The sequence below is a fragment of the Onychomys torridus genome, chromosome 16 (assembly GCF_903995425.1).
Source record: "Onychomys torridus chromosome 16, mOncTor1.1, whole genome shotgun sequence".
Taxonomy (NCBI): Eukaryota; Metazoa; Chordata; class Mammalia; order Rodentia; family Cricetidae; genus Onychomys; species Onychomys torridus.
Window position 1 is genome coordinate 47,045,710 of NC_050458.1, and position 15,610 is coordinate 47,061,319.

General features: G+C 53.7%; 2 protein-coding genes across 2 annotated transcripts in view; one reads left to right on the forward strand and one right to left on the reverse strand.

The window, feature by feature from the left end:
• Aco2 (aconitase 2) overlaps nt 1-3,825 on the forward strand; it is a 37,082-nt gene extending 33,257 nt beyond the window's left edge. The window contains exons 14-19 of the mRNA XM_036207742.1: nt 131-253; nt 437-592; nt 1,249-1,440; nt 2,401-2,533; nt 2,906-3,027; nt 3,316-3,825. Coding sequence (XP_036063635.1) covers nt 131-253; nt 437-592; nt 1,249-1,440; nt 2,401-2,533; nt 2,906-3,027; nt 3,316-3,450 — 861 coding nt within the window. The 3' untranslated portion in view covers nt 3,451-3,825. The remainder of the gene's footprint in view (nt 1-130; nt 254-436; nt 593-1,248; nt 1,441-2,400; nt 2,534-2,905; nt 3,028-3,315) is intronic.
• A 447-nt stretch (nt 3,826-4,272) lies between these two features.
• Nucleotides 4,273-14,810, reverse strand: Polr3h (RNA polymerase III subunit H). Its single transcript, XM_036207512.1, has 6 exons — nt 14,375-14,810; nt 11,890-11,986; nt 7,839-7,925; nt 7,341-7,404; nt 5,894-6,095; nt 4,273-5,412 (listed from the first exon to the last, which is right to left on the reverse strand). Exons 1-6 carry the CDS (start codon nt 14,483-14,485, stop codon nt 5,359-5,361), a joined length of 615 nt encoding a protein of 204 aa, XP_036063405.1. The 5' UTR covers nt 14,486-14,810; the 3' UTR covers nt 4,273-5,358.
• Nucleotides 14,811-15,610: the final 800 nt, after the last annotated feature.

A 15,610-nucleotide genomic window follows, 5' to 3' on the forward strand; every position in this document is an offset into this window, starting at 1 on the left:
CCTAGCAAGCGCAAGGCCCTGGGTTCGATCCTCAGCTTAAAAAAAAAAAAAAAAGAAGAAAGAAGATGGGCCTGGATAGGTAGGTGTGGGTGGCTAGTGCTAACCAGCAAACTGGCCTCCTCCATTTCAGATTGTCACAGCCCTGGCCATTGCAGGAACCCTTAAGTTCAACCCAGAAACCGACTTCTTGACAGGCAAGGATGGCAAGAAGTTCAAGCTGGAGGCTCCAGATGCAGATGAGCTTCCCCGATCGGTGAGCAGATGCTCCATTTTGTGTGGTTAGCCAAAGGTGTGCCTTGGCCTAGCTGCCTGGGCCCATTCGAGGTGGGCTAACACTGAAGACAAGTGAGGTTTGGGGCATAGGGAAGCTTGTGATCTATGAGGCGTCCATGTAGGGAGTAAGGGTTCAGGCCATGTGTCTCCACTCCTTCTGTAGGACTTTGACCCAGGGCAGGACACCTACCAGCACCCCCCCAAGGACAGCAGTGGGCAGCGGGTGGACGTGAGCCCTACCAGCCAGCGCCTGCAGCTCTTGGAGCCTTTTGACAAGTGGGACGGCAAAGACCTGGAGGACCTGCAAATCCTCATCAAGGTTGGCACAAGCATAAGCATTGGGCATGGCTGGGGACCTCCTGGGGACAGGGAGGCTGGCTGCAAAGAGGAAGAGATCACAGCAGTCTCTAGTTCCCCTTCTCCATGGCTCTGGGCTGGGCAGAGCCTGACCTAGCCAGCTGGTGTGGTGAACGCATCACATGTGACTCAGCTCAGCTCTGGATTGACAACAGGCTTCCACAGCATTCCTACGGGTCATTACTGGATACTGACTGTTTGGAAGCTCGGCCTTTCTAGTGTGGTCAAGGGCCTCAGACTCATGTCTGACAATAATTTATGGGCTTACTAGGGGTGTCCAGGCATGCCTGTGACACAGCCAGTATTTAGCTCATGTGAGCCAGGACCCAGACATGACTCCCAGCTTCTGTGTCTGGCATGGAGTTGCTGATCTTCCATCCTTGGCAGCTTAGCTGAGTAAGCAGACAGCTGCCTCTGTCCTCCATGTGTAGCTGTCCTGTAAGAGAGTATCCTGTCATGGAGACTACCTTTGGGGGCTTTTGATGGGGTGGGCCTTGCCTGAACCAGGTGGGCATGGGAACACCAGGACTCACATAGACTACAGGTCCAAGGCCAGACCTCATCTCCTGCTTGTTCTGGTCACTGCCTAACCTTGCCTGGCTTGTTTCCCCACCCAAGGTCAAAGGGAAGTGTACCACTGACCACATTTCTGCTGCTGGCCCCTGGCTCAAGTTCCGTGGACACCTGGACAACATCTCTAATAACCTGCTCATCGGTGCCATCAACATTGAAAATGGCAAGGCCAACTCTGTGCGCAATGCTGTCACCCAGGAGTTCGGCCCTGTCCCTGACACTGCTCGATACTACAAGGTGGGCCAGCGTTGCTTGGTAGAAACAGTGTTGGCAGCTGCTCTCCTGAGGGCCTGGGGTGAGGGGGCATACCTAGAGAAAATTGTTATCCCAGTACCTAGGAGACCCTGCCCTGGAGTCAGAGATGAATCATAGCAAGTGTTTGGCCCCAGAGCAAAGAAGGCTGAAGGAAACCATATGGAAGTACTGCTTTTGAACTCAGTTGGGAGTGAAGCTCAGAAAAGAGCTGCAGGTCTCCACAGACCAAGCAGTGAGGTCTACGCCAGGCCTGAGCCAGGGTTCCTCCTGGGTGTTCCTCTTTGAAACTCTAGCTGGCCTGGAACTAGCTCTGTAGACCAGGTCTGCCTCTCAAGTGCTGGGATCAAAGGTGTGCACCAGCACTGCCCCACTAGAAGAGGGCATCATATCCCCTTAGAATTGGAGTTACATACTGCTGGGAGCTGCCGTGTGGGTCCTCTTTACTGTGGAGCCGTTTCTCCAGCCCTGGCCCACTTGTTGAGAGGCTCCAGGACTGACCTAGGGTACTGGTAAGGGTCATCTGGCACCTCTTTGTGGCTGACTGCGACAGTGCAGATAGAACTAAGAACTGTAGTCTCCTTGGGCCCATATCATGGACTGTACAACTAGATGGCCTCTCAGCGTCACGGAGGGCCCAGTCAATCTCCCGCTCCCACTGTGCAGCCTCGGCTTTCCTCCCACACTCCACCCACCTGGGTCTGCACTGCTCCATGAAGGCTAGCTGCTTCCCTGTCTGCTGCAGATAGGCAGGCAGAGCCACCATCCAGCCTGCCTACTCCGTTGGGTCTATCTGGCCCAATTCATCCCAAATTCAGCTGCTCCTGAGCAACCGGAAAGGAGTTGCCTCCCCCACGTTGACTCTGAACCTCAACTTGCCCAAGGTTAGGCAGGTACAGGCAGCACCCTCCTCTGCCTCACCACCTTGTCCCTGTCACCTGACAGAAACATGGCATCAGGTGGGTAGTGATTGGAGACGAAAACTATGGCGAAGGCTCAAGCCGGGAGCATGCGGCACTGGAGCCTCGGCACCTCGGGGGCCGGGCCATCATCACCAAGAGCTTCGCCAGGATCCATGGTGAGCTAGGACCTAAGTGCTGCTCCTCCTCCTCCTCCCTACTGTCAGTGGTCGACCCGGGCCCGGAGTCCATGCTCCCATATTCCACACGGCCTGTCCCCACCTGCCCCAAGCCGCCTGCCAACACTGGTGTCAGTTCTAAGCTTGTCAGCTGAAATCCAAGGCCTGGGGCATGTACATGTGCGGTAATGCAAACCTGCTTCAAGTGCTACTGGGACCCAGCAGAGTTGGGTGTTAGTCACTGTCTGGTCATCCCCAATAGGACTGGGTGGGTAGGGGTCTGTCTTCCAACTGCTTTAGAGGATACTTCTGGTGCTAATAAGGGTCCCTGGGCAGAGGACCCACACTTTTGATTTCACGTATGTCTTCCAGAGACCAATCTGAAGAAGCAGGGCTTGCTGCCCCTTACCTTCGCCGACCCCTCTGACTACAACAAGATCCATCCAGTGGACAAGCTGACCATTCAAGGCCTGAAGGACTTTGCTCCTGGCAAGGTCAGGGGCTAGGAAAGAGGGCAAACAGACCAGGGATCTCTTGGGTGGGTGCGGTTGGGCGGCGCTTGCTTACAACCAGCCATACTGACCGCTCTTGTGAATCCATATTCCTGAAAGAGCCTAGTCCTTCTGAGCTGAGGGAGACCTAACCCAGGCATTAGCCCTGGCCCCACACTCAGTGCCCAACAGCTTGCCTGGTGCAGTGCACGGGGCCTTCAGAATCCCCAGTGAGGACTGAGTTCCCAGGAGCACTCTCCACTTCCCACCCACACCAACTTTCCTTTGCAGCCTCTGAAATGCATCATCAAGCACCCTAATGGGACCCAGGAAACCATCCTCCTGAACCACACCTTCAACGAGACTCAGATCGAGTGGTTCCGTGCAGGCAGTGCCCTGAACAGGATGAAGGAGCTGCAGCAGTAGGAAGAGCCAGGCCGGCTGTTGTGTCCCACTCTGGACCCTGCTGGGTATCAAAAGTACAGGTCCCTGTGCATCATCAGTCAGAGCTGTCTGTCCAGCGTGGCCTCCTGCTCTAAGATGGTGACCAGGCCTGCCTCCTGCTCTCCCCATCCTCAGCCCAGAGTGAGCCACCGTGGAGGGCACTGAAGTTTATGTCCCAACCCTGCCTTCCTTTCAGTTGGTTTGCCTTCAACAACAGCCCATGACCTGTATTTATTTCAGTGACAGCACTCCCTCTAAAGAACTTTGACCCTGCCTCAACATTTCACTGGTGGCTGAAGGGTTTTAGAGAACCTTTTGTTCTGAAAAGAAAAAAAGATCCAAATCCTTTGACTGTTCTGTGTGAGAGTGGTTGGCGTCTATTCGTTGTCTATGAGCTTGTGTGCAGGAAGGATCTTTTAGGCCAAGGTCAGCAGAAGCCTCACCAGGCCTGGGTCACTGCAGCAGAGATGGGAGCACTAGCAGAAAACACTTCCACCCTCCTGCCCTGCCCATGTTCCTGCAGCAGGCTAGAGTGTCAGGGACCACGAGCTGTCTCCTGTTCCCTTGGGACTGATGCACTAGGCCTGTCTTTACCCTGAGAGGAGGCGCAGCACCTATCCTAAAGTGGGTGGTGGTGGCACATTTTTAATCCCAGTACCCAGAACTTGGGAGACAGAGGCAGGTGGATCTCTGAGTTCAAGACCAGCCTGGACTACAGAGGAAGATAAAGCACCCTGAGAAGGTATCTGCCCCCGAGTCACACCTGATAATAGATGCTGTCTCCACAGCAGAAGGTTGTGGTAAAGTAGGTTCCTCTTCATTAGGCAGCATAAGGTGACACTACCTGGTCCCCACCACATGGAAAGACCCAGGCAGGCCATTGAGGTTTGTTACAAAACAGCACTTACCACACAGACATCTTAGTGCCAGTGGGAGAAAGGACAACAGTGCTGCTTGGCAGAGTTGTCTGCTGAGACCTGGGCATCACTAACCCCACATGACATTTGTGGTCACATTGAGACAGTGGCGACCCAGGCTTCTTATACGGTAGACCTTAGGACAGCAACCCCACAGCCTCCATTTCCTAGACAAGGGGTTGGTTCAGCTCATTGGGGAGGGGAGGAGTGCTCCTTCCAAATGACAGGGAAAGACGTCTGCAGCTTGGTGCTGCAGCTGGCAGCACTGACCTTAAAGCACCTGCCTAAGTGGCCTCCGCATGTACTACAGGACCACCAAGCTCAGCTAGAGTCAGTCTGGTCTCATAAGTGCCCAAGCTCTACATCTGTGGGGCTGGGAATGCTGTCCCAGGTTGGTGGTGACCTTAGATTGTGATGTCAGCCACTGAAAGGGGGAGGGTTCCTGCTGCTGTCATTATTTATTAGATGCTTCTTCTGTCACTGAAAACCAGAAGTTCACAGGAAGAGGCAGGATGGGCCTGGCTCAGTAGTACAATACCTGCCTATAAAAGAGGCCCTGGGCTCCATCCTCAGCACTGAAGGAAGCAGCCAGTCCTTGTGCTGGGGGAGTTGGCAGAGTGCTTGCCTGGGGTGCACAGTCCCGGCTCCACCCTCACTACCACATCAAGTCAATGTGGGCTCCACACCTGTAATCGCAGCACTCAAGAGGTAGAGGCTGGAGGATCAGAAACTCAGTTATTCTATGCTGCACAGCAAGTGAGAAGCCAGCCTGGATACATGAGACCAAAAGCAACCCAGTGCAGAGGACTTCAGGGCTGGTTCCAGAAGGCCGAGGAGCAGAGCTGGGGAGGGATGGCACTCTGGCCCAACCCAGCCCTGCTCTGGTCAGCACTCCTCAGAATCTGCCAACTGCTCCACTTTTGAGGGCCTGGGCAGGGTCTTCCAGCTGGGCAGTCACTGTTAAGGTCCAGGGCTAGTTGCTGGTCCACCAGGAGAGAAGGCCCAGGCCTGGCTCACTGATAGATCCCTGTCAAAGAAAAACAGGTACACTTGTCACCACTCAGCTGGGCTGCCTGGGACAGGAGGGCCTAATGGCACAGGCAAATGGCAGGCCAGGAGGATTGACTGGGACCATGATGTTCCTGCCTCAGCTCTCCAGGTTCAATTGGGACCAGGCAATCCCTCCTCACCCCCAGACTGTCTTCCTGAGCCCCCAAAGTCACACACAGGGAGAACCCCGCTTTTCCCTGGAACCCTGCTCTAGTCCCAACCTTCACCTCTAGCCCCTCCTTGGCTTCCTTCCCTTCAAAGATCCTCCTGAGGTAATCCGACCTCAACTGTCCCTCTGGGAGGCAGGACAGACTCCCCCATCCTGCCCAACATCTCACCCCATAACCCAGTCCACAGAAGCAGGCTGAGAAGTGACAGATGACAGTCCCGAGACACCTGGCCTGCCAAGGAGGGTTCTAGAAATAAAGCTTCAAGAAAGCAGCCTCCCACCAGCTCACCACAAGCGTGTACGGCGCTTCCTTCTTTGGCAAGTCCTCGCTGGCAGAGGCAGCCCCGGCTGAGCTGGGTCCTGTGGGGGATGTGTCCACAAAGCTCTCATCTACCACCCTGAAGCGGATCTCCTCGCCGGTGTCCATGTACAGGTCGTGTGCACCCTCCTCTGTCTCATACTCCCACACCCAGACCTGTTCTGTGTCATCACTGGAGACCAGGGTCAAGGCCACAATCACGCTACGGGAGTTCATGAGGCTAAGAGTCCTCTGAAGTACCCAAGTTCAAACCAACTCCCAGGTTGAGGCTATTTCGGCTGGAGAGTCCCGATAAAAGCTGCTTCTGCTCCTTGGAGAGGAGCTAGTTGGGCCAGGACCCAAAGTGAGAACTACATTCCCAAGTCTGGAAATGAGAATGGCCAGGTGCACCACACTTCTCATCAGGCCTCAATTAATTTGACAGGCAGGTAGATCATGAGCTTGCCCTGGTCTTCAGCAGATGAGGTAGGCGTAAATGTCACCTGCCTAAGGAAAACAATAAGGCTAGGCCAGATCTGCTGACAATTCACGCAGTTTCACACAGTGAGCAGAGCGGACACTGCTCCTCCACCATCATCTACAGAGCCATGCTGCCCTCTAGTGGCACTCTGCATTCTTCATGTCATGACACTGCTGGGAGCTATGAGAACAGTGGTGACTGGCCACCTGAGCCTCTCTCCCAAGACCACTGGGACTCCATTAAAACAGCCCAGGCAGGCAGTGGTGGCGCACACCTTTAATCCCAGCACCTTGAAGGCAGAGGCAGGCGGATCTCTGTGAGTTCAAGGCCAGCCTGGTCTCCAAAGTGAGTTCCAGGACAGTCAAGGTAAAACAAAAAGACCCTGTCTCAAAAAAAACCAAAACAATTAGGGGATGGGGAGACAGCTCAGTAGTTATGAGCAGTCACTGCTGTTCCAAAGGTCCTGAGTTCAATTGCCAGCACCCACATGGCAACTCACAACTGCCTGATGCCCTCTTGGTGTGCAGATGTACATGCTGACAAAGTACCCACATTAAAAAAAAAAAAAAAAAATTAAACAAATAAATAAATAAGACAACCCCAGGTTTAGGAAGAGAAGAGGGGCTTTGCACTCCAGCCCAGGCTCCAAACACCAGTCCCACACCCTGGGAAACAGAGGCAACCCTGCCAAAGTGAAGCTCCTGGGGGAAGGATCTCTGAAATGACTCCTGCAGGGACAACTGAGTCAAGTGACGAGGGACTGACGCCCCGAAGGTGTGCAGTGCTCTGTTATATCGCCAGCCTGACAGACACCAGCATGGGGCACCATGGGCAGAGTGGGAAGCAGAGGCGACCTGGTGCTTCACACCAGCACTGCCATTGGTGACAGATCAGAGCCCGCAGGTCACCACAGGAGCGGGGATGTCCACTTGCCCCACATTAACCTTGAAAGGATACAACTTGGCAGGCTGCTGCAGTGACTCAGGAGGGATGAGAATGTCATCGAAGAACCCTAAAGAGACTGGAAGACATGAAGAACGTGATGGCATGGGATGGGACTTCAAGGGACAGCGCAGAAGAGACGGCTGGACATCGCAGGCAAGCCCCCTTTCCTAGTGTGGCCCAGGCGTCCCAGGGCAATCTGTCTCCTCCTGCCTCAAAGCCCTACATCTCTAACTACACTACCAACATGGGCTGAGCAGCCCTGGGCAAAGCTCCAAGTACCTAGTCTTCAGCCCAGAGTGGTCGCTGCACACCCAGGGACCCACAGGCACTACAAGCCTGTCACCTCCGCCAGCTCGAGAGCACAAGGGGATGGGGCACCCGTCGCTTGGTGCTGTAGCTGGACAGTTTCTCTGATGCCACAGGGAAGATTCAGCTGGATCCCTGGACTACAGGGTCAGCATAGAACACCCACCCCACTGTGTTCCAATCTCACCCAGAAGTCACCCTTACCGTGCACACCCTCTGGGCTGCAGCCTTTGATCTTCCCGATGAGAATCTCATCCAGGAATGGGTGGAACACCACGTACCGGAAATGGACTGGGAAAGAAGGGAATATTGTTGTCAGTTACACTGGACCCTCCATGATGGTCATGGGGCCTGGGGCTGCTCATGTTCGCCCATGTCCACCTCACTGCCAGCACACTTACCCAGTGGTCCATGCCAAGTTCTCCTTTGGGTCTAGACCTGTCTGCTAAGCCAGAGGACCGACCTCCTACACACACACACACACACACACACACACACACACACACACACACACACAGAGTTCTGCAAGGTCACGGCCGGTCTCCAAAGGGACCAGCAGCAGCTGCTGTCTTGGACTACGGCTGGTTTCCAAATCCACCTCAGTCACACTTAACCCTTGGTTCTGGGCCGTTAGTGACTCCAAAGTCAAGCTGTCCTTTACATCCCAAAAGGACAGCAGCAATTGGCCAGACTTGGAAGAAGTTCCCGTTTCCTGATGTCTGGGGCAAGCTCACCCTCAGCACAGAGACCCGGGGACAGGATACTACAACTGCCAAGGCTGCCTGTGGTGACAGACACATAGGAAAGCCTTCCTGGGTTCTCAGATGGGTTGTCCTATGTGCTCCCCACTCACCTGAATCCAAGGGAAAGGCTGGCTACAGCTCTACCCACATCACAATGATGCCTGGCCTTGGCAGAAGCCATACCTGTCACTGAGCCTCTCAAACAGGAAGATGCTCTCTGCCATTGGCCAACTGCCTGTCCGAACTGCCTGGGTCAGATGTCATGTTTTCCCCAGACAGAGGAAGAGTGACCTACTCCAACCACACAGCTCCCCTGCCCATTCTGCCATGGGGAGCCTCTAAGCCAGTGCTTCTCAACCTTCCTAATGCTGCAACCCCTTAACCCAGTTCCTCATGTTGTGGTGACCCCAACCATAAAATTATTTTGGGGCCTGGAGAGATGGCTCAGTGGTTAAGAACACTGGCTGCTCTTCCAGAGGACCCAGGTTCAATTCCCAGCACCCACATGGCTGCTCACAACTGTCTGCAACTCCAGTTCCAGGGGACCTGACATCTTCACACCAATGCACATAAAATATTTTTTAAAAAAGCCAAGTTTAAAAAAATAAAATAAGGGGGCTGGAGAGATGGCTCAGAGGTTAAGAGCACCGACTGTTCTTTCAGAGGTCCTGAGTTCAATTCCCAGCACCCACATGGTGGCTCACAACCATCTGTAATGAGATCTTGTGCCCTCTTCTGTATACATAATAAATAAATAAATCTTTAAAAAAATAAAAATAAATTAAAAAATAAAATAAAAGTATTTTTGTTGCTACTTCATAACTGTAATTTTGCTACTTATGAACTGTAATGTAAATATCTTGATATACAGGATATCTGATGTGCAACCCAAAGGGGTCACAACCCACGGGTTGGTAACCATCCTCTAAGTCTTTCCACGGACAAGGCCACCAGGCTGAGTGTATCTTCCTCAGACAGACTCCCTCCTAGTACAGGCTTCTCCAGGACTCCTTCGGGGGCCCACCTTGCCCAGCTCTGTCACCTGCCTTCCTGCACAGGTAACAAACATCCTGAAGATGCAGGGCCTTCTGCGAACTTTCCAGAATGCAGCCAGGAGCAGACATGGAATGGAAGAACACTGCCCTCCTCCTAACCTAGCATTCAGCTCAAAGCTTCTGCCAGGCTTTGTTTGGCACAGGCCCACCAGGACAGGACAGCATGTAAACCAGTGCCCAGGGCCTGAACACCATATCTGGAAGCAAGCGGTGAGCAGCCCATGCCCACTGACTAATGAATGAACAAAAGCTCAGTGGATACACACAGTACATTAAGTACATTAACCAGCCTTGAAAAGAGAGGCTGGGCCCAAACAAACAAACAAAAGAGAGGCTGGAGTCTTTGTGAAGATCTCTGTGAGTTTGAGGCCAGCCTGGTCTACAAGGTGAGTTCCAGGACAGCCAGGGCTGCACAAGAGACCTTGTCTTAAAAATCCACCACCAAGGGCTGGAAGGTGTGGCACAGTGGTGGGACACCGAACGGCATGAGGCTGAGTTTCCACCCCCAGGACCGTACCCCATTCCCCACCGCAGCCCCCCTGGGGGTGGTATTCATTTGTTCCTAGCAAGCAGGCATAAGCAGATGTATTCCAGGATATGTACTCCACAACCCTTGGAAAGGAACAAATTCCCGATTCCACTCACATGAGGCCCTGAAGTGGTCAGGTTCTCCAAGTCAGAAAGCAGCCAGCAAAATGGCTCAGTGGATAAAGGGGCTTGCTACCAAGTCTGACCACCGGAGTCTGATCGCCAAGACACATGGTGAAAGGCAAGAACAGACTCTAAAAAGCTGTCCTTCTGACCTCCACCTGCACACAGCACAGGAAGGAGTGTGGCATGGTCCTAACGCGATGACAGTGCTCATGGCCTCAAAGGACTTCCCACTGTATGACAGGTAAACCTAGCTGCCCAGGCCCCCCAGCCCAGGGCCCAGAGCCGGAACTCAAACACAGGTCTGTGGGATATACTTAACCCAGTGCTCAGTACTTACACATGAAACAAGAGACCCAGGGTGAGCAGGGTGTGGGGGACAATACAAACCATTGCTGAGACCAACTCCAAATATCGCCAATGTCAAGGCAGCGTTTGCTGGAAGGTGATTTGTTTCTGGTATTCCTCAAGTTTTCAGCATTTGCTTCCTAGAACAGGCTCTTGTCCAAGAACAGAGCCCGGCAGGGCTCAGCTGCACTCTCTGAGAACAGAGCACCTCATAGTGGGTTCCACACTCGGGGCTTGCTCATGAAAACACCTAGTGCACACAAACAGCCTGCTTCCGGGGGCCCTCTGCAGAGCTCAACACCATGTCAACTAATTAGTCTCGGGATGCCAGCACAGACCCCAGGCTGTCTCCGCACACTCCAGAATGCTGGAGCACCCGTCCCTGGGCTGAGGCTGACCAACATGGACAAAGACGTTCCCCCACTGTGGCTTGTGTGTCTGTCACAGGGCTCTTGTTAAAACACTCTCTGTCTCTGCCCATTCCCTGGCTGATACTGCAAGCCCTGGGCAAGCTGAGGATGCACATTTCTACCCAGGGCCTTGAGACAGGATGCGGAGTTCCTCCTGGACATCCTTCTGATGGCCCAATGCAAGCCAGATGGAGGATGCCCTACACCCTCCAGGGAAGACAAGAAGCCCAATACTGACTCCGCAACCCTTTCACTCCCACAAGCCCATCCCTTCCAGTTTACACTTTCCCTCACCAACGGGTAGTCTGTTTCTCCATCCCACAGTCTTTGTCACGTGACAACCTTTGGCATCTAGGCAAGGCTGAAGACCTACTTAGGCACTTCAGATCTTCGAAACCACCAAGCAAGACATTCCAGTCCCGGCCAAGACTGCCCAGAAGAGCACCACCCAAGTAACCCACATAACCAACAGAAACAAGCAATCCCCATGCCCCCTCAGTGCCAAGGCCCCATCTTGAGCATGACTATAATAGTTCCTTGGTCCTCCTGCTCTGGATTTGTACAGCAAGCACCTTTACCCCTGAGCCGCTTGCTTGCCCCAGAGGGCAGTTCTGATTGCTGTGTCCTACCTGCCCCTCCAGGTCTCTTGACCCAGCTAGCTTGCCCTTCCCTCACCTTCTCTCCACCAGTAACAGCCACCACTTAGGGCCCCCCTTGCCTAGCAGCCTGCTCACCACACACCATGAAGCAATGAGAAGCTTAGGGGCTGGGCAAGCATCAGGGGCTCTAGATGGAACCCAAGAGACCCACATGTGAAACCACAATCTCAGTCTCAAAACTGTAGCAGCCTTGAGAATCTCCCCGCCTACACTGCTGTTTTACAGGTAGGGAAACTGAGGCCCAGAGGACAAGAGTACCCATGGTCACTAGAGTAAGCTCCTAGCAGAATTAGGACTTGGGCCCAGTCCCCTGCCACTCCAAGAGGCATGGCAGCTTGATCTTTCGCTACAGAAAAATGAGCCGCACCCTAGGAAGTGAAGGCACCCACCTTTGGTGTGTGATGCTCCGTCCCCTGGGAATACATAGGCATCTTCCAGCTTGGTGATATCAAACAGACAGATGCAGAGTCCCACGTTGTACACGACCTGTGCACACATGCGCATACACACACAGTGACCCCGGGGCCTAGTCCTCCAAAAACGCTCATGATCATAAGCAAGCTCTGAGCACCCCTTATTCTAGATGGACATAAGCTAAGACTCTGCAGGAGGTGACTGTAGCAGGGACCTCAGGACGCAGAACTCTAGAAAGAGCAGGGCCTGAGTGTCAAGCCAGCTTCCAATGCCAGCTCCACCACCTCACTGTGGGACCACCAAGGACATTAGTTTGCCTCTCTGAGCCTCAGTTTTCCCATGTTCAAAATTGACACCAAACTGGGCATGGTGCACACGCCTTTAATCCCAGCACTCAGGAGGGGGAGGTGGGCAGATCTCTGTGAGTTCAAGGTCAGCCTGGTCTACAGAGTGAGTTCAGAGAGAAACTCTGTCTCAACCCCCCCTCCCACCCCAACCCCCCAAAAAGAGACACCAGCTGAAGTGTTGTTACGTGAGTGGATGGGCATGAAGTATCCTGGTGGCAGGTTCAGAGACTACAAATGACCAAAGTTTACTATCACCCTGGAGAGGACTGGCCGTGGGAATCCCGGATTAACCCTCTATTTCCCAATATCCCGGAGTCTGTGCTCCAGATCAGACAGTCAGTGTGAGAACCCCGCCACACTCACACCACCTCGCACACACACAGACAGGGCTCACACAGGATACATGGCCAAAGTATATATATATATAATTTATTTTTTTATTTTTATTTTTTGCTTTTTCTTATAAGAGTTGCCTTGGTCATGGTGTTTCTTCTTGGCAGTAGAACTGTGATTAAGACAGTGATGAACACGTTTAATACTAGCGCCTGAGCATCGGAGGCAGACAGACCTCTGTGCCGGCAAGGCCAAACAAATAAAAGTCAGTGAATTGGTTCCTCCACCTGACAAACCCCAGCTCTGTGTGTATACCTACCTCCTCCCCTGACCGCAGGCTCCCCTAAAGGGACTACCTGTCTCCTATCTAAAGCCTAGCTATCTCTTTCTGCCCTACTGGCAGAATACCACCTCCTACTGGCCTCTAAAGAACAATACCTGAACTCCAAAGTCCCCCAGGGCCCTGTGGCCTGCTTCTATCTACATCCCTAGACCTCCCTCACAGTTCCACCCTCCTCTGTGCCCAATCAGAGGCCACAACCCCTCCCTCCTCAGGACCTATGCACATGCTGGCTCAGCTCCTTACACCCAACCTGCTCCGACCCTCAAACCAGAGCCTCTGCTTGGCTTCTCCTCACCACCAGATCTCAGGTCAAGTGACATGTCCTCGAAAAAACCACCAATCTCTTTTATCCCGGGCGATGCTCGCTCCTTTGTTGCCTAGGTGTGTGCACACGCCTGCCCTTCATGCCGTTTACCCCAAGTCACCATAATATACTCAACTGTGAGACCGTTTTAGTCAAGTCTCTTTTTCCCCCCTCACTACACTCCAGGAGCAGAGCCTCTGTCTCCCCCGCCACCCTCTGGCTAAGTGTTGGGGATTGTAAAAGGAGTAAGTCAGAGAGAAGACCCCTGTACCTATCCATGGAAAGGGAAACACAGTAACCTGGAAAAGCAACCTACCTCTAACCCTGACAGCTGAGTTTGATTCCAGAGACCCACACGGGGGAAGGGCCCACAGACTGTCCTCTGACCTCTCATGCCCTGTGGCACACACAGGTATACACAAACATGGAAAAAATGTAAAATCTTTAAAAAAAAAATACGCTCAAATAAACAAGAAAGTAACTGGTTATGAGAGCCATGAAACTGAGCACTCACCACAGGAGAGTGGCAAGGCCTCTCCAGCCGGCCCTGGGGCACACTGGCATGGCCCACAGCAGGTGTGCAAAAAACTGTTTTGAGAATGAATAGACAAACCTGCCCACAGCCCCAGACTACTAGAACTACCCATTCGCAGAATGCAGTTGACAGAAAAACAATTATCCCCGTTTTGCAAATGAAAGTAAGGCCCAGAGCGGGTGACTTGGCCAAGACTGCACAGCAACTGAATGTGGAAACTGGCATTTTTCCAGTTTCTCTTTTACAAACCCATTCTGTGCACGCGCTCTCTGGTTTATTTATTTATCGAACCAACGGTCCCGCAAATGCCAAGCGAATTTAAGTACTGTTCAACACCCCGACGCTTATGTTGCCCACGCTGGCCTCGAACTCACGATCGTCACAAGCCTCAACGACCCAAGGAGCTGGGATTACAGGTGTGCACTACCTCGCTCGGCCATTAACTCCTTTGGGTACGACTGACATCCAAATCTAGTTCAGAAGTTAGAAAAGGAAAGGAGACCCTGACATGACCCTACCTGTGTGCAAGGCCAAGGCTGAAGCAAGGCGACAGCGGGGGCGGGGGCGGACCCTGCCTGCCAGCCCGAGGGCCCAATACCTTGTTGGCCAGTTTCTTGTTCAGCTCCTCGGCAATGGAGTCGTTGAGCTTCCGCTCAAACTGCCACGGCGGTATGCGCACGGTGTCCACCATCTCCACCAGGACGAACATCCTGCGCCGGGACTCTGGGACCCGGAGTCAAGCACGGGGGCCTGCGAGCGGCGGGGGTCCCCAAGCCTCCTCGGTCCCCTCGCAGCCTGCCAAGCCAGGCCAGCAGCTGGGCCGCGCGCGAGAGCCCGGGGTGCCGCTGGCGGAGGCCACGTTTCTGCCCCGGAGGAAACTGAGGCCCGCTCGCTCCAGGCACACACCCACCCGCCCCCAAATCCGGGCCGCCGGGTCCCGCTCCGCACGCACCCCGCGCAGCAGCCAGGCACCATTCACGCGCAGCCAGCGGCTCCCGAGTCGCAGCGCTGGGCTCGCGAATCCGAATCCCCCAGCTTCCGGAGAACCGACCAATAAGAAGCCTCTGCCCGCCCACGAGGGTGACGGAGCTACACGAGGCTCCGGCGAGGGGCGGGGCCGGGAGGTGGGCGGGGTCGCCGGCTGTCCGCGGCTCGGGAGGGGAGAGGGGCGGGGCAGAGCGTTGAGGGGGCGGGACCTCCTTCTTAAAGCAGACTAACCCCAGGCCCCTCGGCCGGTTCTGGTTGCTAGGCGACAAGTCTGCGCTTCAGGCCCCGGTTCTCTTTGCGCCGCTGCCTGAGAGATGCTTTGAAAATAAAAATATAACACGCTTAAGAATCAGCCCATATAGTTGCGCGTGGTGGCGCACGCCCTCAATCCGAGCGCTCCGGAGGCGGAGGCAGGTGACTCTCCGTGACTTCGAGGCCAGCCTGGTCTACACAATGAGTTCCAGGACAGCCAACACGGTTTCACTGTTTCACAGAGATACCCTGTCTCGAAAAACGAAAACAAAACAAAACAAAAAACAACAAACAAACAACAAGAAAAAGAAGTGTCCTTAACACATGTAAGACACGAGTGTCGTCGTCCCTCTCCCGCCCCGGACACACACACTGCTTAGAACCAAAGTGTTTCAGGTGACTGGCATGAGAGGTAAGAATTTGTTAGCTATGCTCTTTATGATATCAATAGGCAGCTTGTTTTAAACTTGTATGTGTGTGAGGTGTTTTGCCTGCGTATGTGTATGTGCACCAGAAGAGGACCTCCAAACCCCTGGAACTAGAGTCACAGCAAATTGTGACCCATCGTGTTGGGTGCTGGGACCTGAACCCTGGT

Bases quoted from the DNA above. Each gene is read 5' to 3' on its own strand.
- Polr3h (XM_036207512.1), bottom strand. From the start codon at position 14,485: ATGTTCGTCCTGGTGGAGATGGTGGACACCGTGCGCATACCGCCGTGG. The intron at 11,987-14,374 runs GTATTGGGCCCT...ATGTGTGCACAG, and splicing joins ACAAGAAACTGGCCAACAAG to GTCGTGTACAACGTGGGACT. The intron at 5,413-5,893 runs GTGAGCTGGTGG...TTTCTTTGACAG, and splicing joins AAGCGCCGTACACGCTTGTG to GGATCTATCAGTGAGCCAGG.